The 21421-nt window shown below is 38.5% G+C and overlaps 1 protein-coding gene and 1 long non-coding RNA gene across 2 annotated transcripts; one reads left to right on the plus strand and one right to left on the minus strand.

The window, feature by feature from the left end:
* Positions 1-11677: 11677 nt before the first annotated feature.
* Positions 11678-16016, plus strand: LOC144089009 (homeobox protein Hox-B6a-like). Its single transcript, XM_077619812.1, has 2 exons — positions 11678-14349; positions 15250-16016. The coding sequence occupies exons 1-2, from the start codon at positions 13731-13733 to the stop codon at positions 15531-15533; spliced, it is 903 nt and encodes a 300-aa protein (XP_077475938.1). The 5' UTR covers positions 11678-13730; the 3' UTR covers positions 15534-16016.
* LOC144089010 (uncharacterized) lies at positions 14592-19642 on the minus strand. The gene is made up of 3 exons (XR_013304987.1): positions 19469-19642; positions 14901-14940; positions 14592-14695 (listed from the first exon to the last, which is right to left on the minus strand). It is a non-coding gene; the product is annotated as an uncharacterized LOC144089010 (long non-coding RNA).
* Between the last annotated feature and the right edge of the window lie 1779 nt (positions 19643-21421).

Genomic DNA, 21421 nt, shown 5'->3' on the forward strand with positions numbered 1-21421 from the left:
TGACCCTAATGAGGATAAAGTGGTACAGAAAATGAGATGAGACTGCAGCATCAGGAGATCATGGGCAGAGTTCAAGCAGGAAGAGCAGGGCTAGGATGGGGAGAAGCACCGCAATTCTGGTCCAGAGCTAACCGTAAGGAGAGGAAGGAGATGGTGGTGGCGGAGGTGAAAAGGATGGGGGAAGAGCGCTAAAAGATGAAGGCCGTGTCGCAGGACCGACAAGGAAGCTGGACAACCTGGGAGGGAGTTGTCAACCGAAACATCAGTTGGTCCGACCTGTGGAAGATCCCGCAGGCAAGGATCAGCTTCTTCATTCACGCAACCTACGACGCGATTCCCTGTCCTCGTAACCTCCAACAATGGTTCGGTGAATGAGGTATGCTGCGCACTTTGCAACCCTCCCAATGCTAGCCTCCAACAGCTTGTCAGGCTGCAAGACTGCACTTTCTCAGGAGTGCTAGAGATGGCCCCATGACTAAGTCCTGAGGAAACTAGCTGAAGTTCTGGAGAGACGCCGACAGAGCAGTAAAAATTCACCTCCAGCAGAGATCCACGCCAACATTGTCATGGAAGGGGGGGAAAGAGATACACCAGGCCAAAAGAGACACTAAAACCCTTTTCTCATGGTCAGGAGTGGGACATGAGGGTTGACTTCAACAGGCGGCTCCAATTCCCCACGGAGATCATCACCACATATCTCCGCCCAGACATTGTGGTATGGTCCTCCAAGGCAAGAGCAGTGCACCTCATAATAATAACAGTACCATCAGAGGATGGCATTGAGGCCGCCTTCGAGCGCAAGAAGCCCAAATACTTAGAGCTGGCAGCTGAGTGCCAGGAAATTGGCTGGAAGTGCACCATCTACCCAGTCGAGGTTGGCTGCCGAGGCTACGTCGGACTGTCAACAACACGCCTCCTGAGAGACACAGGGGTGACTGAAGGCAACCTGAGGAATGCCATAAAAGAGAAGGCAGAGGAGTAAGAGAAAGGCAACTTTTGGCTCTGGCTTAGGAGGAAGGACAGGAGCTGGGGAAACAACAGCTAACCCCAACAACGGTTGCAGGAGACAACAGCTATCAGCTGCAGGGGGTGACAGGGAGACGTCTCTGTCACTGCTCCGCCACCAGGAGATGTTGCAGGATTAAAGGGGCGAAACATCAATGACCCGTGGTTCCTGGCTGATGACTCTGCAGCTGACCCGTGGGCACTGGAGGAGGTGCGACAGGCAGCAATGCCAAGCAGGAAAAATCACCTACCTGTACATCAACTGAATTATACTGGCGTGGTTTAAATGCTTAGCATTTCAGATATTATATAGTATCTTAAATTTGTAAAAAATATATATATATCTATATATATATATATTGGCTCGGACATGAGTGCATGATTTAAAGCAATGATGTTGTATATCAAAATAATTGTTATTTTATAGAACATTTGTTTTTTTCACATTTTTAAGTAAAAAATGCTGAAACAAATTTGGCATATGATCTATACTTGTCTCGTATTGTAGTTTAAAGTTAGAATGGTCTTTTCAAGTGAGAATGTGGGAGCTTTTACCAAAAATAGTTTGTATTGTAAGAGGATGATTAGACGGGGGGAAATGGTTTGATTTGGCCACTATTTTAAGAAAGAATTTTATTGGATCAAGCTACATATCACAAAGTAAAGGCTCTGTACTGTATTTTAACACTGAACAGCTTTTATATATTTTAGAATAATAGACGTAATAATCTAGTAAAACTATAAAACATCTCAAAAACTGCATCGAAGGAATTTGTTTTAAAGATTTTTTTTACAGATGCACACCATGCATTCAATACAATTTTAATAAAATAACAATAAATGTAACTCATATTTCTTAAAATTCCTTTATTCCTCATTCATTCATCTTCCATACCGCCCATCCTCGAAAGGGTTGAAGGGTTTGCTGGAGCCTAACGCAGCTGTTTTCGGGCGAAATGCAGACCACACCCTAGACTGGTCGCCAGTCAGCCGTAGGGCACACAGAGAGACAAATTACCATCGGCACCCCCAATCATTCCGCCACCAGCGGGAATTGAGCCTGCGCCTGCCCGCACTGAAGTCAGGCAAGTGAACCTTTACACCACGAGGTGGCTATATTTTTTAATAGTTGAAAAAAAAAAGTTACCCATTTTAAATGTTAAAATTATGCATCACAGCATCAACAGTAATACAACAGTGTTATTGGGGAAAATGGAGTTAAAGAATGTGCTTATAGTTCCACCAATTCATTTCATTCAACAATTTATTCAAGGGTCTGCTCGGTTGCGTAGAGGTTACTGTGAGTAGCTCAAATATGTCTTTTTTCTTTTTTATACAACCCCTCCTCTATTGTTCACTCTCTCGGAGATCTTTTATAGCTCTGTCACATCCATAAAACAACAATTTAGGACTTAGTGAATATTCATTAGTTTGGATTGTGTTTAAGATCCAGGCTGGGAACAACTCAGGTGGTTGCAACCTGACCAACCAGTCTGAAATTGAATAAGGTGAGTGATATTTGCAATTCCATAGTTATTACTCATTAATGTTATGTTCAACCCTACACAAACAGCACATGTCTAAACTATAGTGTGTATGAACTCCCAAGACCTACTATGTTTATAAAAATTGCTTTGTGCAAATTCTTGCTGAAATTGGAGGCATTTTAACAGAAAATTAATCATATTCTTTTGGGGTTTGGTGGTTGGGTGTGTTTTTCCTTGTCTGTCCTGTCCAAGTGATTGATTGTACATGAGTTTGACCTCCTGTGTCCTTACTGGCTCTCCTTCCCTTGTGTGACCCAAGTGTTTGTTATTGTCATCAACCCTTGTCTGTGTATTAAAACCCTAAAATTCTGTTATGAGTGCCACGGCTGCGGAGGGGAGTGGGACCCAAAAGCAGGAAGCAAAAGCAGCCAAGGGAAATTACTGTTGCCTAAACGTAAGGTTTAATGTGGAAACAACTACAGAGTCACTGGGGGTGAGGGAGACGCACACTGACGAAAGGCAACATAACCACAGAAAGAAAATAATCGCACACCGTCGAACAAAAACATGGGGTTGATGACAATAACAAACACCTGGGTCACACAAGGGAAGGAGAGACAGAAAGGACAAAGCAGGTGAAACTCATGTACAATCACATAGACAGGACACAAGGAAAAACACACCCAATCACCAAACTCCCCAAAAATATGACTAAAATTGAGTGGCAATAATCTATAGTCATCCCAAAAGTATAATAATTAATCAACAACAATTAAACTATCAATGACGCACACACGCCCAATTTACACCCAGTGCAACGTTTTTTTTTTTGCATTTTTTTTTTTTACAATCAACAACAACAGCTAAATCTACTGTTTGGTTAAGTAATTGCCCCCTAAACCTAACAACTGGTTGGTCACTCTCAACAGTAACTGAAATCTAGCATTTTCTAAAATGTCAAGTAAATTTTCACATTGCTGTGTGATACTTTGCCTACTTTTCTTTGTAAAGTGAGAAACATAGTTTATGGATGCCAGGCGGGCGAGTGGTTAGCGCATCGCCCTCAGAGTTCAGGGGTCGAGGGTTCAATCCCAGGTTGATCCTCACTGTGTGGAGTTTGCATGTTCTGTGGGTTTGGGTGGGTTTTCTCCGGGTACTCCAGTTTCATGCCATATTCCAAAAACATGCAGGGTAGGCTGGTTGAACACTCTAAAATGCCACACGTATGGGTGTTCGTTCATTCATTCATTCATTCATTTCTTCATCCTCATTAGTACGAGGGGGATTCTGGAGTCTATCCCAGCTGATTTCGGGCCGGAGCGGGGGACACCCTGAATCGGTACCCAGCCAATCGCACGGCACAAGGAAACAAAGGGCAACCATTCACACTCACACTCAGACCTAGGGGCAATATATATTCTTTGAGTGCATGTTGGGAGCGTCCATGTGTGAATGAAACTGGATAAAAAAAATTACTAAAGAGGGTATTCTGTTTCCATTTGAATTTACTACATGACATTATGAGAAAGAAAACAAAATGACGCTAAACCATGCTGTTTAATATTTGGTAGATTGCAAGAAGTAAAATAATGGCCAGGCCGATGACCAGACTGGTGACGGGTTGTGCCTGCCATTCAATCACAAGCCCAGCCCCTAATGACTCAAGCGTTACCAGGTGTGATTCATCAGCCAGTGAGGAGTATTTAAAGCCAACGAGAGCATGATCACGTCGCTGGATCGTCTTTATCAGTTTACTGTTAAGTACTCTCGCCTTACCTCCTTGTTTGCCTTTTCTGATCTCCGACCTCTTGCTTTGTTTCCAGCATCCTGACCACGCTCTGTCCCACGACCACGGACCATGGACCACGACCAAGATCTCGACAGCATGGATCGTACCTTCGCCGTGGACACCACTTCGCAACCCTCTGCCACCAACCTCCTCACTATGACAAACGACTCGCCTACTCTGCTCCTCGCGCACCTTCGCCCGTCTCTGGCACGCTCTCAATAAACAAACAGTCTCACACCCAGAGTGTGCATTTGCCTGCTTTGGGGTCCTCCGCCCTCGATTGTAACAATAATTTATCTCGTTTGCGTGCTACAATTTATTTAATGCAATGTGAGTCACCAAACGGGTTTTATTTTTGTGCTATAATACATCAAAAGTTTATATATATATATAGATATATAACGAATTTCATTGAAAATATGAAACCTTTCTTCACTACAATATCTGAAGTGTATTGATTATCAGTCAAAGACAATAATTAAATAATAACTGGGTGACTCAAATTCAAATTGCCGTCTTAAATATAAAAATTTTGAATAAACATTGGGCTTTTTCTAATGAAATCCAACATTTAATATATATATATATATATATATATATATATATATATATATATATATATATATATATATATATATATATATATATATACCAAAAAAACATGCTCATCAGGTTCGTGATTTTCATTACAACTGAATTTGACACAAAAACAAACCATACCAAGGAGCAGAAACTATGACACAAGTAGGTCCCGCTGTTAAACACATGCATATCTTATTTGTGCATACAGCTAGAAGGATGATTGGATGTGGTATGTAAATGACCTTGCTGCCACACCTTTGAAAGACTTCATGTAAGAGTCTTTGCTGAGGGCCGCTACGCGCGGAGCTGACCGTGGTAAGAACTGCAGTTACAAGCTGTTATTTCCTGGATATTAACTACTGGAGTAAATTTTATACTACCAATTTAGAATTTAGGTCCACATTTCCACGTTCCTCTTGCATTAATAAGTATTTAATAATTATTCTCTATTGACCAAGATTGTATTTTTAATAGAGTTGACCACATCGGCTGCAAATTCAGAATGTGCATAAAAAAGTCAAGACATGGTTAGAATTTGTTTTATGTTCTATTTTATTTACATATAGCACTTAAAGTTTATTCTATAGTTGTTTTAGGTGCTTTATGTATTAACTTAGAATAGGTGAAAAACAATAGCTGTCGTATTTTCAATACAAGCCTGTTAAAAGCTGTGTACTTGTCAGAAAATGTTAGCTTGGCTTAGCCGTTCTCCTAGAAAAATAATAATAAATAAATAAAATAATAGGCAATGTTCCTTCTTGTTCAATAACATTCTTAGCAAACTCGTTTTGTGTGGCGTTCCAGGTTAGCCCACAAGGAGATGTGGGGGTTTACAGCAAGTCTTTGTTGCACACACCAAAGGGCCGGAAAGCCAAATAAAATTCGAACTCGCACAAAGAAACCAAGGAACATGGTATCAAATGGCCTGTTTATGCATTCTGTGTTGTGGCGCCACCGGTTTAATTTTTAACCCGAGACCTTTACAAAGAAGTGTGTTTGTTGCAATATATGAAAGGTCAGTCATGCATGTTCCTTTGAAGAGTCACGTCGCATAAATCCATTAAAATTAATGTATTCAAAACTCTAGAATACGTATGTATTTTTGTAATTTGTATAATTCATTAATTAACTGGGCAAATTAACACGGAATTAAGTAGATTAAGAGAGTAGAGTTATAAAGGGGCATTCAGTTGTACTGTTTGATTGTTGTGGTGCAGACATGTTTGTTTTTCTACGTTCTCACTTATTATTGTATTGTTAATTATTCAGCTGGTTTACTTCCGTTTGAGCTTTTGTGTTTCTTAAAAGAAATAAAACATGAAAGATATCATTTTGAGTGGGAGCTCTGCATTTGAATAACAACAATATCTAAAACTATATGATAAGGCGTCGAACCATCATGCATGAGACTGTGGGTTGTGGGTCGTTAAAATGGTGACGTAATACGGCAATGCGAAACTACTACTACGTGTTGGCTATATCGGCCTCTTTTTTAAGCCTAGAAATTCAAACGGGAACATGAACCGATATTGAAACAGAAATTATTTCTTCGGAATGACTATGGCACACTTACCGTTTGAATTTTTACAACAAGAGATTGAAATAATAGGTCAGATTTTTTCTAAAGTCATGTCTGAAACAAATGAAATTAGTTCATAAAAATACGACATTTCTTATATTTGTGGCATGTTCAGCATTTTTTTAATGAGGAAAAGTCAACATTTACCCCGAGAACAATGCAACGTGTCTTTCAAGAAGAAGAAAAATGTCAAAGAAGAGAGTGGACTAGGGGTTGCGAGCAAAATCTCCCCTCTCAACATCCACGCATAATTGTATTAATTCTTTGTTGTTTTATGAAAATTTACTACTTTGTGATACAGGTTTATGACTGTCCGCGCACAGGGATTGGCCAGTTGAGTGGTCATGTGGACGCCCGTAGCGTGAACATGAACTTTTTATGATTTCCCAAGTGGCTATATTGCTGCAGCACTGCTCTACGGCCTGAAACAGCCATCTCTGCTGATCCTGCCTCCGCAAGCCTGGGGTACCGAACCTCGAACCTATAACTTTCTTTGATGACATGATGAGATTAAGAATGATCGCCGTGGCTGTGCTTGAGAGCCGTGAAGAGATGTTCACACCAACCCGTGCTAACCCACACCACCCCTCCTTCTTATCATCTTGCTCTTCCGGATCTTTCTCCTGTGTGCTATGGTTTTGTTTTGCGTGTATGTGATCCCGTGCTGCTGCCTGCCCTGAAACGGCGTACCGACTTTAGCTCACTTCAGGTGTAATGGCAGCGGAGAGACGTGAAAAGCGACGATCACCTTGTTCGATTGTTGTCGTTTTTGTGAGTTAATGCGCTGCAGATGCGTTGAGGTATTGAGCTAACTGCATTTTTGACAATGTATTTCAACTAGTTCCTCATCTCCGGTTATTATGCATCCGATGCGCGTGCAATACGAATGTCTGGTTCCCCGCAGCACAGGGCTAACTTGCTTGCCCAAGTCAGATGTAAGTGTTTAGGAATGGTGACGGAATAGATGGCGCCAAAGGTAAGAGCACTTGGTGTGACCCACAGCCGTGGGTGCTGCATGCACGCTGCTGATTTCAGCAATATTAAATTGGCAAAACAGCCGCATAGCTTGGCCCGATTTTGATAGTTCTTCAATTACTTTCCTCGGTTTACTCTATGCAGCCTTGTGATACATTTTCTCTCGATTAATTGTGACTGCTAGTATTATTTACAGGAGAAAAAGTGCACTGTTGGGTGGTTTGTAGAACCAAATTGACCTCGTCTTGTGCGCCTTGTGTTGAATGACCGGTAGCTTAAAAAGATCGGGGTCATATTAACGGAGATTGGTTTCTTCAATAACATTGTTAATTAAAATTTGTCATTTTCGTTTTGGCTCCTTTCCTTCCATGTTGGGTCACGTTCGAGCTGCAGCCATCGCTTTGTCTTTCCATCGGGCTCGCGTGTGCATGAGGGCGCCGAGCTTTTATGAGTTTCTTCCCTTCCCATTTCCTCCCAGCAGGTAGCTGGTATTTTTCCCCTTATCTCCCATCCTCCCAACCCATAGACCCCCTCTAAACACACACACACACACACACACACACACACACACACACACACACACACACACACACACACGCACACACGCGCACGCACGCACACACACACGCACGCACGCACACACACACACACACATATATATATATATATATATATATATATATATATATATATATATATATATATATATATGTGTTCACAAATGAAATTTGTATATATATATATGTGTGTGTGTGTGTAAACTTGTGCACACATAATTTCAGGTTCCGCTGGATGTCTTTGTATGTCATATATGCGTCTCTATTTTGAAACAACAATAATAGTATTACCAACAGCATTTATACCCTTAAATAATCTGTCTATATATGAAATTTGAATTATTAACTCTATAATTATTATTAATTTATTTACATTATTATTACACATGTTGATGTTTACATGCGTACAAGAGAGTAGAGTGCTGAGTTGTTTTTGTAAATAAAATACAACTAACTCGAATCCAACATTTTAAAAAAACAGTCTTCCTGAAAATTGTGGAATTTTTCAAAAAAGTTGATTTGGCTTAAAATGTAAGATAAGTGAGGATAGATTTCTCGGCAGTAATGACTTTACCCCAGAATTGTTTTTATTAGACAATCTGAGTTTTCTATCATAATCCTTTTTGATTCCTGATCGCAATGTACCGAATCTGCAACACACGCTTTTAAACAGATTCATTTTGGGCCAAGTTGCAAAAATGAATACAGCCCAGTGAAAGGAGTCAATATTAAATCTAAGACTATAAATTAATTCTGAGGATTTAATTTGTTCTGTCATATACGCTGAACATTGCACTTTTAAATAAAATGGTTGCACATTTATAATGAGCACTACATGGCTGGGAATTAATAAATTGATAGAATTGATATCCCGTTTTCTTATGTTAACAGACGTCAACAATTTCATAAACCCATTAGTGATTGTTTCACCGGGAGCCATTTACGAGAAAGATTTTCATTTTGGTGGGTGGTTTATGATTATTCTATATAATACTTTAGTGCCATCTAGTGTCTCTACAGGGCGAATGTCTAAGCCTTATTGCCGCCTTATACAGGAGGAACAGTCGCTATACAGTGGTGCCTTTGTGATAAGTTAGTACATGTTTGTTTATGGTTTGTGTGTCCGTGTGTTTGGGGAGGGGAGAGGGGTTCAGTCCTTTGTGTTGAATGAGGCGTACACGCAACTATTGGATTGCGAAGCCTGAAAAAATATGGTGAAAAAGTTTCATCTTGTTTGTCAGGGGCCCTGTTTTGATGAAGAGAACCAACCAAAGCTCCCGCGTGCGTGGAGCTTCGCGCACGTGATTATCTGAAGGGTAGCAAGGGAGCGACAATGGATTTGCTTGGTAATTTTTACAATAGACCAGGCGTCACTTTTAATAGTGAAATTCAAAAGTTATCAATCATCAGAGAGAAATTAATACCTGGCAGAGAAGATGATTCGTACACCAGAGATTTAGTCAGTACGTTTCTTTGAGTTTGATATGACGTAATTACTGCTGCAGGCGTCAGTCAGAAGATACAAAAACTCGTGCGAGAGCGGAAACACGGAGGCAACTCAGGGGATCGTGGCTATGTTAATATTAAAGTACAAAAAAACACAATTCACATCGATCTTAATTCAATATTGTTGCCCATTGGAGAATTGTGGCGCAAGAGAATCACGCTCGATTGCCATAGATAATCCACATAGGAAATATCCAATCTGTTGCATTAGATTAACTAAAATTGAACAAATAAATTATATTAGATTCTTTGTATCTGTAGGGTGATGGTCAATTATTATTGCACATATGAATTCATTTTTGTTAAGAAAATAAAAGCCACAATATAAATGCATTACGGCTAAATTATTTGACAATAATCGTTATTGTAAAGAGCCTGTCGAAATGGTGTTAAGAATGCTCAGTGCCACTACATACGCAGCAAAAACACAGTGTGCGTGGTTGTGTACGTGTGCTCGCGGGTGTTGCTATTTTATTGCTTTATGACTGTTATCGGTGCCTTGTAAAATCCAAGCAATGGGGGTAAGTTGAAAAACAGGCCTGCAGCAAAGAGAAGATGAACAAATGCTTTGCTCCACAAAGGCAATGAATCGCATGTAAACACACACACACACACACACACACACACACACACACACACACACACACACACACACACACACGCGCGCACGCGCGCGCGCGCGCGCGTATAGCAACCTGGTGAAAAGAGCAATTAAGCCATAAAGAAGACTCAGAAGACTCAAAAGTTTGACCCCTTTGGAATTCAGTTGTCTATAAATTCTTCAACTTGTATCTTCTGATTTACGAAGTGTCTTTTTAAGTCGGCTTTCAACACTTTCTTCCCATCATTTTTTGTTTGTTTGCTTGTTATGTCTAAAATTATTTATATTATGGATCATGTTGCTTTAATACCAAACAATTTTCTGAATGATCTTTTCGGCAATTTTCTGGTTATTCTTGTATTTCCTAAAGAAATTATACTTCCAGTTGTCATCTTGAGGCTATCAAAGAATTTGTACACGGCCCGCTGCCATTTTGTTGACCTGTTTTCATTGCCAGTTTGGGTTGTCAGCAAGGTCAAGACCAACTTTTAACCATTTGATCATATTTAACGAAAAATAATGCTAATAATTGTACTTCAGTGTACTATATGCTAATTTAGATTAGAATACATGGAATACTTTTTGTTGTTCACATTTTTACATGTAGATTGAAAACAATTCCCAACCTTACTAAATTACTGTCAAATTGACCATTTGCTAAAAAAAACTGTGATGTCACTTCCATTAAGTCTTTTTTTTCTTTCAGTCAACCACTGACATTAATATCTCTGAAGTTTCCAGCCAAATTTGACCCTTTATCAAGATCCCTTTTTTTCTTCCAAATTCAGGTAAAATAAGCAAAAGCAGATTTATTGATTTGTTCCAATGTGTACATTGTGAACCAATTTTTGCGTGATTCTATAAGCATCTTATTTCCCCGTGTTGAACTCAATTGTTATTGAATATAGTCTCTTTGAATCAAGTATTGTTCATATTAATATTATTACATCATGCAATGCATTATTATTATTACCATTATTATTATTATTATTATTATTAGTAGTAGTAGTAGTAGTAGTAGTAATAGTAGTAGTAGTAGTAGTAGTAGTAGTAGTAATAGTAGTAGTAGTAGTAGTAGTAGTAGTAGTAGTAGTAATAGTAGTAGTAGTAGTAGTAGTAGTAGTAATAGTAGTAGTAGTAGTAGTAGTACGATCATCATCATTATTATCATTATTATTATCATCACTACATCAAATAAAGCATTTTGTCCTAGAAATGAAAATTAAATTTATATTAGGATTAACCCCAATGATGAGGTCTGCTCATGAAATAAAATGAGATTATAAAAATATTTTTTTAGGCACCTAAACTTAAATTAATATCATTCAATATTAGTATACCACACATATTTTCAGGCCCAATCACGTTGATCATGAGAATTGACAAACTATATATCAAATAAAAAGTAAACGTTTGGAATTTAAAAGTATATATATATATATATATATATATATATATATATATATATATATATATATATATATATACTTTAACATACAAATATGTAAAATGACAAATTCTTCATCAAAACATTTCTAAATTGCTGTCGTTGTGTGAGACAAGGTTTTACGAAGATGACATATGTCTTTAATTACATGTCCGAGAAACATGAAATATTTGCATTTTCCTTAGACCCGACACAACTGGTTTTGGTTTAAGATAGCTTGGAGGTTTTTGTGCAAATAGTTCATCAGGCGAGCCAAAAATGTATTAGCAAAAAAACACATGCACACTCAACACATAATGGTCTTTATGTACAATGTTCTCATAATTATTCATCACAATACAATCCCGTCCCCTGTTTAGTTCTAGGAGGTTGTTGTTTTAAAAAAAGTTAAAAATATTACCAGCATATGATGGTTTCTCTTTTAAGAGTTATTTGCTGTTACACATAGCTGCAAATGTCTCTCAGCAATGTGACCAAACATATTTCTGAGAAGTTACCCTTAACGCTACACTGTCAAAGCCAAAATTACATTATGAATTCACAGTATTGTAAAACATTACAGTTGCGTGTTCCAAGGCCTATAGTGCACATAAGCTGTCTCCATGCAGTGGTGGTCATTAATGATTAAACCACAGTTACACAATACTGCTGATTCCCGTTCTCACAAAGCAGAGAGGAAGCAAAGCGCCCTGCCATTGTAAGGATAAAAGAGAGAGAAAGCTCACCAGAGGGGCAAGAATCGTAGGGGACAGGAAATGAAATTTTAAAGAAAGTTTCTACATCTGTCTGCATGTAAGCTTGCACAGAAAGCAAATATTAAATGTACTATCTGACACTCCCCTCTGTCTCGTGTTACTTCGCAGAGCTGCAGGAAATGAAGTAAAAGTAAAAAAAGAGTCTTTGTCTCCATTTGTCATTCATACTGTCTGAGGTATGCCCATTTTGTGAAAAACGGAAGCCTTTGGGGAGCAAAGGGAACGAAACAGATCAAAGCTGCTTTGCTTTGCATTTATTTCAGAATATATAATACAAACATTCACTTTGTACATGTCAATGAAATAGTAGATAGACAATAGTTGCAAGGCAAAATAATCTCTTCCTGAAGTATGCGTACATTTTTAAAACAAATATTACTTGATGTTCACAACACAGTTGCATTCGCTTATACTGTTGTCTGCGGTGTTCTTTGCATCCATTCGGTTCTGTAAATTGAGACAATGTGTCAAAATGGACATAAATAAAATTGAGCTTGCTTATGGCAGCTGCATTTTTGCCTCTGTTCCAAATGAGAGGTGCTCGTGACAAAGTTGCTTTTTGTGACATTAACGAAAACTAAAAGAGGAATCACTTTTTTTTTGTTCGCTACAAGGTGCTAATACTTTAATATTCATGCTGCATTTTGCATTCCTATACTACCAAAATGCCCACAGAGTTAAACACAAACGCTTGCGTGATATATTTTCATTGAAATGATTTTAATATGTCATATTATTTGCAAAGGGAAAGGAATGTTTTATTATTCTCATTTAGAATTCACACACGCACGTACACTAACACACCCCTCGGGGCAGCAGTTTTCCTTCGCTGTGCATAACTGTGTTTGTGAACCGCAGGTTGATATGGGGCCCACAACAGACGGTCCTACGGAGAGAAAGAGAATCAATTTAACGGGTGAAAGACTCTAAACTGATTGCGCAATGTCACTGGGAACCAGATGACAATTGTAAAAGTTGATTGGAGGAGAATTAGCATGAGATGGAAAGAGAGATTGGAAAATTGGAATAAGGAAAGATTCAAAGACACACGTGCATATGGGAGCACACACACAGCACTGTTCTTTCCTTGTGGCTATTGGGAAAACGGATAAAGGACTGCAGGCACATACTCATCTCATTGGTCAGGGTGTGGTCAGATGGTGCTTCTTGACTCCAACTTCCATACAGCCGTTTCCTCACCCAATATCGCTTTACATGCACGCACACGCCTTGCCGATGCCTACTCTCCGTTTCACAGCACCCAGACTCCCCGTGTTCCCTCTAACCCTCATCAAACTAATCTCCTCCTCCCAATCTGCGATAAACGAATGATAGCAGCATCCCGTCGAAATGTCGGCTATAAAACAAAACAAATCATAAAGTGCAGGCTGGGGAAGCAGATGAAGGAGTGCTGCAGGGAGAAGTGTTAGCAGTTTGCCAATAGTCCATGCTTCTCCTCCTTTTTTTCCAGCCGCGTGCATATTGTTGTTGTTTTGCGCCCTCTGTTCCTTTCCTCTATTATCCACTTTCTTACTATACCGTCCTCATGAGTTCCTATTTTGTCAACTCCTCTTTCTCCGTTGCGCTATCAGGAACGGGTGGAGGGGGACAGACAACTGAATCATTTTTAGGTCAAATCCCTCTCTATTCCTCAGGATACGGCACTGATCACCCCCTCAGACATTACCCGGGAGCTGCAGCCGTCACTGCTGCAGCCGCGGTGGCGTACACCCCGAATGGAGGTGATGTGGAGGAGAAGACCTATCCTGCGTCTTCCTATTACCAACACACTACAAACAGAGCTTACAGGGGGAATCAGGCGGCAGTGGTTGGTGTTGGCACCACAGCCGCATCAAGTGCTTGCGATTACACGAAAGCCGCGGCAGCGGCCACAGGCTTCTATCTGGATAAGGACTACGCTGGCAACCTGGAAGAATATCCGCTGGCCCTGCACCACAAGACGGACTGCGCAAGTGGCAAGATGTTCTTTGGTGCCCCCTTGGATGACAAGCAAACGGCGTCTAACCACATTTATCCATGGATGCAGCGAATGAACACATGCAGCGGTAAGATACTCATTTTATCCAAGGCATCTTCCTTGCATATTTTATGATCCCTATTATAAAACTGACGTTTGTTTCCTCTTTAAATTTCTCTTTCCACTTCCTCCTCCTCCTCCTCCTCCTCCTCCTCCTCCTCCTCCTCCTCCTCCTCCTCCTCCTCCTCCTCCTCCTCCTCCTCCTCCTCCTCCTCCTCCTCCTCCTCCTCCTCCTCCTCCTCCTCCTCCTCCTCTCCCACGACTTGTTTTATGATCCCTGTTTGTTACCCCGTCAGTCACTGTTCACTATTTTACTGTCCATCGTAAAACTGGTATGTTGGGGCTGAATCTTTTAGCGCAGGCTGAAGCTGCTACTGAGAAGACAAAAATATATACACATATTTAATCATCGATTAATCATTTTGTTTTTCTTCTACAATAATCATAATATGATCTTGTAAAAACAATTAAATTTAAAGCGTTTTGGACTCAATCATAATCACCCTCAAAATTAAACACATTATGGCATGTGACATTATGCTATAATTCTGAGCTTCTTATGTTGTGAAAATCACTCACCCCTTCTCCTTGAGTCTTAAGAACAGTCTGTAGCATGGCCCTAAAATAATTTGGGAAAAAGAATGAATAAATAAATAATAATGATCAATAAAGAGAATTAAAGATGAATCAGAAAGTTTTTTAAGTACTCGCCACCTCGGCTCATCACATAGCATTAAAAAATGCTATCTGATGAAAAAAAATTCTGCCCAGTAAATACAGTATGTAAATAGTTTCAAACTTGTTTATTGCACATATGTAAAATTGAAATCCAAATATGCAAAACACCAAATGCACCTTATATCTGTTTGACCAGTAGACTTGTCCATACGTTTCAATAACTATTTCATCAATTCTCCTTCTCTCTCAGGCACATTTGGCAATCCCAGTAGACGTGGGCGACAAACCTACACCCGCTACCAAACACTCGAACTGGAGAAGGAGTTCCACTTCAACCGATACCTCACACGTAGGCGGCGGATCGAGATCGCACACACACTTTGTCTCACAGAGCGCCAGATTAAAATCTGGTTTCAGAATCGGAGAATGAAGTGGAAGAAGGAGAACAAACTGATGAACCTATCTCCTAGCTCGTCTCCGTTCACAGTGAACAGCATCAATGACGAGGACAAACAGACAAAGTTGACACAGTAAAGAACAAAGACGTTAATCAACGAGAATGATGATAGAAAAGGCATACTGAAGAATACACATATCTTCTTTTTCTAAACATAGTCATTCTTCCAACACCCTTTTACTGAACCTTAAACTCAGTTAATGTAATTGTTAAATAGCAAAGTAAAGTGGAGCCCTCATCTGCCTTATCATCTAATTAAAGTTTAATATGAATAAATGTGATTCTAAAAACAAATTTAAAACAATTTGCTGTGTGACACTCCTATGGTATATATAAGAAAAAGCTGGATCACAATTCTAAAACATAATTAGCATAAGCCTCCTTTTGTCTTGGGCAGAATAGAATTATGGCAACACAGTTTTTCTGCTGACATCTAAAATATTTGGGAACATGTACATTTTAGAATTTGTACTTTTTATGGTCAGCTATTATGTTTATTATGAATCCATGTTTGTTAAGTATTTACTAATACACCAATAAATTGTATGTTTGTAAATCAAGAGTGCAGTGAGGTTGCTTTTGATTGAATACAACAGTACTTATGTTAAAATGATAACGCAAGTTAATCATATTACATACACACATACATACATAATTATACATATTTACTACTTTACTTATTCATGAGCCTATGGGCAGATGACACATGGGGCGCTATTTTGCTATTGCTGGTGGTCTGAGTTAATTGATGAGCTAGCCGATTGGGGGAAAGTTGACCTGCCCTCGAGCCGAACAGGCAGACACGCCACCCATAAAACGTACACTTCACCCAGACAAAGTGGACAATGTCCTTTTCAACCTTTGAACCATACTTGTCCTCTGCTTGACCGGCATACTTTACATCCCAAATGAGAGCGAAGTTGAGTCTAATGAATGCCGTGTGATCCCCGCTTTTTTTGTTTCATGTCATTGTTGATGTCCCACATGATATGATGAATAAAAAACGAACAAATGAAGATTTAAATCTACAGAAATCAAAGAAAAAATATTGATAAGCGCTTTGCTTTTGAATTACATGATATGTTTGTTAAATTTAAGGATTATCAGCAGTGTGCAAGATTAAATATTTTCCACAAAACAACGGGGGTGCAATGTGTGGTGTAATTTAGCCATTATGATAATTTTAGACCTCTACCTATATAATAATGCATGTATAATACTCATTCATTTTAGGGATATTTTGCATACATGCTATGAATTACAAATTTCTTGGGAAAACAATATATCTAAATCTGACCAACATTAGTTGTAAGCACGGGGAAAAAATTCCCAAAGTAATATGTATTTAATCAGTGATTGTTGATGTTTTGATGTAGATTGTTCGGGAATGATCAATTCATTGAGTCCCAGAATGGATAAGATTTGTCTGATCAAGTCTTGTAATACCCTCTAAAATACCAATTATTGCTTTCATTTTTCCGCTGTTATGAAGACATATTTTCATCAAACTCAGTGCATGGAGTTTGGGTCCACGGATAATAAACTAAACAGCACATATGTTTACGAGCCATAAAATTAAAAGTTACATTTTCTGGGTACCTGAAATTTTTTTAGAACCTTAAATTTAAATTGCATTGTCATTACAAGTTGATAAAATTTCATTTTCATTGGTTTAGGACTGTTGCAATATAAAATTATACTGCCAAAAGAAAGAAAACATTTACTATGTCTTTTATTTTTTTCGCACTATTTTATTCAGGTAAGCCTGCAACTTGGCCTTATAATTGAAATTATTAATATTGATGAATTATATTAATTGAAATTATTATTATTAATCATTATGATATAGCATATGAAATTCTAGCACTCAATCTTTTCCATATATACGTTATTTGTATTCTCATTAAAAATATATAGCATATAATTATTGTATAATATTTGTGTGATGGATTTAAATAGCTGTGAAACCTAGTTATGTGTTCAAATAGAGATTTGGTTAAGATATACCTTGAAAGACTTGAACGCCCTTTGTTACACTTCAAATGTAATCAATTATGAAAAAAACATTGCTTCCAATGTTGGTGTCTCAGATCAAGTTGAAAATCATGTTCTATCTTCTGAGTCAAGGGAGGCTAGCTAAATTGACTGTTATGTCAAATATAAATCAAAAATTGCTTTAATGCTTTCCATAAAAAAAAACAGCAGAGCATTACGTATTCTGTTAACAGTGTGTTATAATTGTGTGTGTGCGTGTGTGTAAAGTAGTCATAGTAAAAATTAAATCCTTTCATTTAATCTCTAATATATTCTAATGGTGGTAGGTGGTGCTCTGAGTTCACCAGCAGTAGCCGAGATATGTGTGCATGTGTGTTAATAACTACTGTCATGCTTCACAAATTTGCGGCTTCAACATTCGCAGCCTCAGTAACATCACTTTTTTAAATTAAGTATCCAAATCAAAATTGTTAAAAAAAAAGAAATTAAAAGGCACTTTGCAGTAGACTCGCTCATCGAGCACTGCCGGATTTTCAGCTCCCTGAACAGTGAGGGGGTTTCAGGCAGGCGTCCAGTTTTACTGTCGTCAGTGTGAGATCCTCCCTCTTGCCAACTAACTGTAGGGACACTAAGCACAGGAGCCAGACCTCCTCTCCCCGCTTGGAACAACCAGGAAGTATTGAAGCATTCTCCTTAGGTCCTTTTACCCATCCTCATACACGCCAAGAGGTGGCGGCGGAAAGCGATTTCCGTAGATGAACAAAAACTCAGGAGTGAATGAAGAACAACACACCAGCCGGATCAGGGGCATTCACGTCCCATGCCCATCCACGAGAAACAAGTGGGTGGACAGTCGGGCAACTCAAACCTGCGCAGTGAGGCCCCACAGTTATTATTATTATTATTATTATTATTATTATTATTAACATTATTATTATTATCATTATTATTATTATTATTATTATTATTATTATTATTATTATCATCATCATTATTATTATCATCATCATCATTATTATTAGCATCATCATTATTATTATTATTTTTAGCATTTATTATTATTATTATTGTTGTTGTTATTGTTCTTCTTCTTCTTCTTCTTCTTCTTCTTCTTCTTCTTCTTCTTATTATTATTATTATCATCATTATTATTATCATTATTATTATCATCATCATTATCATTATTATCATCATTATTATTATCATTCTCATTATTATTATTATTATTATTATCATCATTATTATTATCATTATTATCATCATCATTATCATTATTATCATCATTATTATTATCATTCTCATTATTATTATTAATAATAATAATAATAATAATAATGATAATAATAATAATAACAACAATAGCAATAATGATAATAATAATAATGATTATAATAATAATAACAACAATAGCAATAATGATAATAATAATAATGATAATAATAATAACAATAATGATAATAATAATAATATTATTATTATTATTATTAGATTTTTTTCTGGCGTGGATAAAAATCTAACATGAAGTTTAGCCATTTTTTCATGACTGTAGTTGGCAGCGTAGTGTAAAATTGGACTTCATACTCAGCGGTTATTATAATTATTTACAATAATAACAATTTCATTACATTGCATTTGATTTTACATGTAGGACTAAAGAGTTGATGCTTCGTGGGGGTCAACTAATACAGGATCAAACATGAACTTGAATAAAAAAGGGCATCAGAAAAATTGCGGCTTGTGCATCGTGCATTTATTTTCTTTGTATCAAAAAAAAACTGGCATCACACTTTCCTTCACCTCTAAAGTCAGGTCATGTCACGCAGAGTTCTATATAGTTACATTGACTTTCACTTTTTTAAAATTAGAAGTTAATTTTGAATTGCTCGATTGCAGTATCAAAGCACATAACACGCCGATCAGCAAACAAATCTTATAAGTCCGAACAATTAGATCACTTCCATGCTGCTAAATTCACTTTAGCTTATTTGGTAGCAAAGAGCAAAACTTTTAAACTCACCAACTGATACAATTCCTTTCCTGTGCTGTATATATGCTCACAAATGGAAATAGTACCAAAATAACTATCTTCTTTAAGTCGCCACAGAAATGAATGCAGCTGTGATATTTAGATGTCAAATAGATGAGTGCTGTTTTTTGCCGAGCTGCATCGTAAAGTTCAGGTCCGCACGGCCTCAGACTGATACCGCTCACTGGCTGTACTCTGGTCACGTGGGATCCATAAAGCTAGTTTTATGGATTTGGGGAGTTGACATTGTACTATATATTTCACAATCTAGAAAACAAGTGACGGTTAAACTGCTTCTGCGCGATCCTAAAGGGGTCAGTAAAGTAGAGACTAAACAAAAGAGGGAGGGACAACAGAAAACGAGCACAGCGCAGGACGGCCACTGCGCTTGGTCGCGTTTAGTGTTCAGCAGTTTGATCAAGGTTGCTGTGTGTGCTGGTAAAAATGCGAAGATACGACAGAGGGCACAAAGTACCAACTGACAATAATTTATCTAAATTCACACTTAGCAAATAAATTGTTGAGACTAACACAAGTAGGCGCAATTTTGCATGGATTTAATTGACCTTTTGATGCATCACCTATGTGCATGGATGATAAATTTCACTGCCACAAAACTGAGTAACAAAACATACAGGGCCTCCAGTGTGTGTGTGCGTGTGTTATTGGAACTGGTACGTACATATACTAGGCTACAGTTGACCAAAATTCTTCAACACCAGGGTTTGCACTGGGCTTTTGAGTAAATATAAAATCCATGTAACATTAAAATGAATTGAACTTGGGAGATCTTTGAATCTTAGAACTTTATCATATATAGGTGTTTGCACGAAAAAACCTATATTTATTAATTCATCCATTCAGTTTATATTTACGCATGGACTAAATGCCAATAATATTGTCCCTGAAAGAGGAAAAAGGAAATAAATAGACGAGTCTAGTGTTTCATTCGACAGACTTCGTTGCGGCCAAGGGTGGGATCGATTCCCGCTCGGTGGGGCTATAATTGTGAGTGTGGATGGTTGTACCATCGACTGGCGAACAGTCTAGGGAAGGGGTGGGCAAACCAGTCATCGAGGGCCACTATGGGTGCTGGTTTTTGTTCCAACCAATCCAGCACAGACAGTTTAACCAATGAGATTTCTGCAAAAAACAAGAAGTACCTGACTGCAATACACTGATTGCACTTGTAGAACACCAGATTGGTGAAAAGGTGGGCAGTTCTGGAACAGTTTTCCCACCCCTGGTCTAGGGTGTAGTCTTTTTTTGCCCAAAGTGAGCTGGGATAGGCTCTAGCAACCCCTGCAGCCCTTGCAGGATGCACGGTACAGATGACTAATGAATTTTTATTAATTATTTTGTACTGGTGGTTTTACTCAATCATTATTATGTGAATGAAAGTGCATCATTTAACTGTAACTCCTACGATGTCGCGTTGCACTGCCAAACAGTGTGTGCCCATAGGAAGCACATAAAAGAGAGCAAGTGGTTTTGTCAAAAATTGTAGTCTCAGTCTGATCTTGTTTTTAGAAACGGAGACACCAGCTCTCGACAGCAGCTCTCGACACAACACACATTTTCACTTCTGTGTGTCAGCCTCACAGCTCTGGTGTCCTGGGTCCAAATCCAGGTCGGTCCACCTGTGTGGAGTTTGTATGTTCTCCCCTGGCCTGCGTGGGTTTCCTCCGGGTACTCCGGTTTCCTCCCACATTCAAAAAACATGCATGGCAGGCTGATTGGACACTCTAAATTGTCCTTAGGTATGGGTGTGAGTGTGCATGGTTGTCTGTCTCCTTGTGCTCTGCGATCGGCTGGCTACCGATTCAGGGTGTCCCCCGCCTCTGGTCTGGAGTCAGTTAGGATAGGCTCCAGCACACCCCGCGACCCAAATGAGAATAACGTGGTTCAGAAAATGAATGAATGAATGAATAATTTAGTTCTCTC

The sequence above is a fragment of the Stigmatopora argus genome, chromosome 14 (assembly GCF_051989625.1).
Source record: "Stigmatopora argus isolate UIUO_Sarg chromosome 14, RoL_Sarg_1.0, whole genome shotgun sequence".
In the NCBI taxonomy this organism is placed as follows: domain Eukaryota; kingdom Metazoa; phylum Chordata; class Actinopteri; order Syngnathiformes; family Syngnathidae; genus Stigmatopora; species Stigmatopora argus.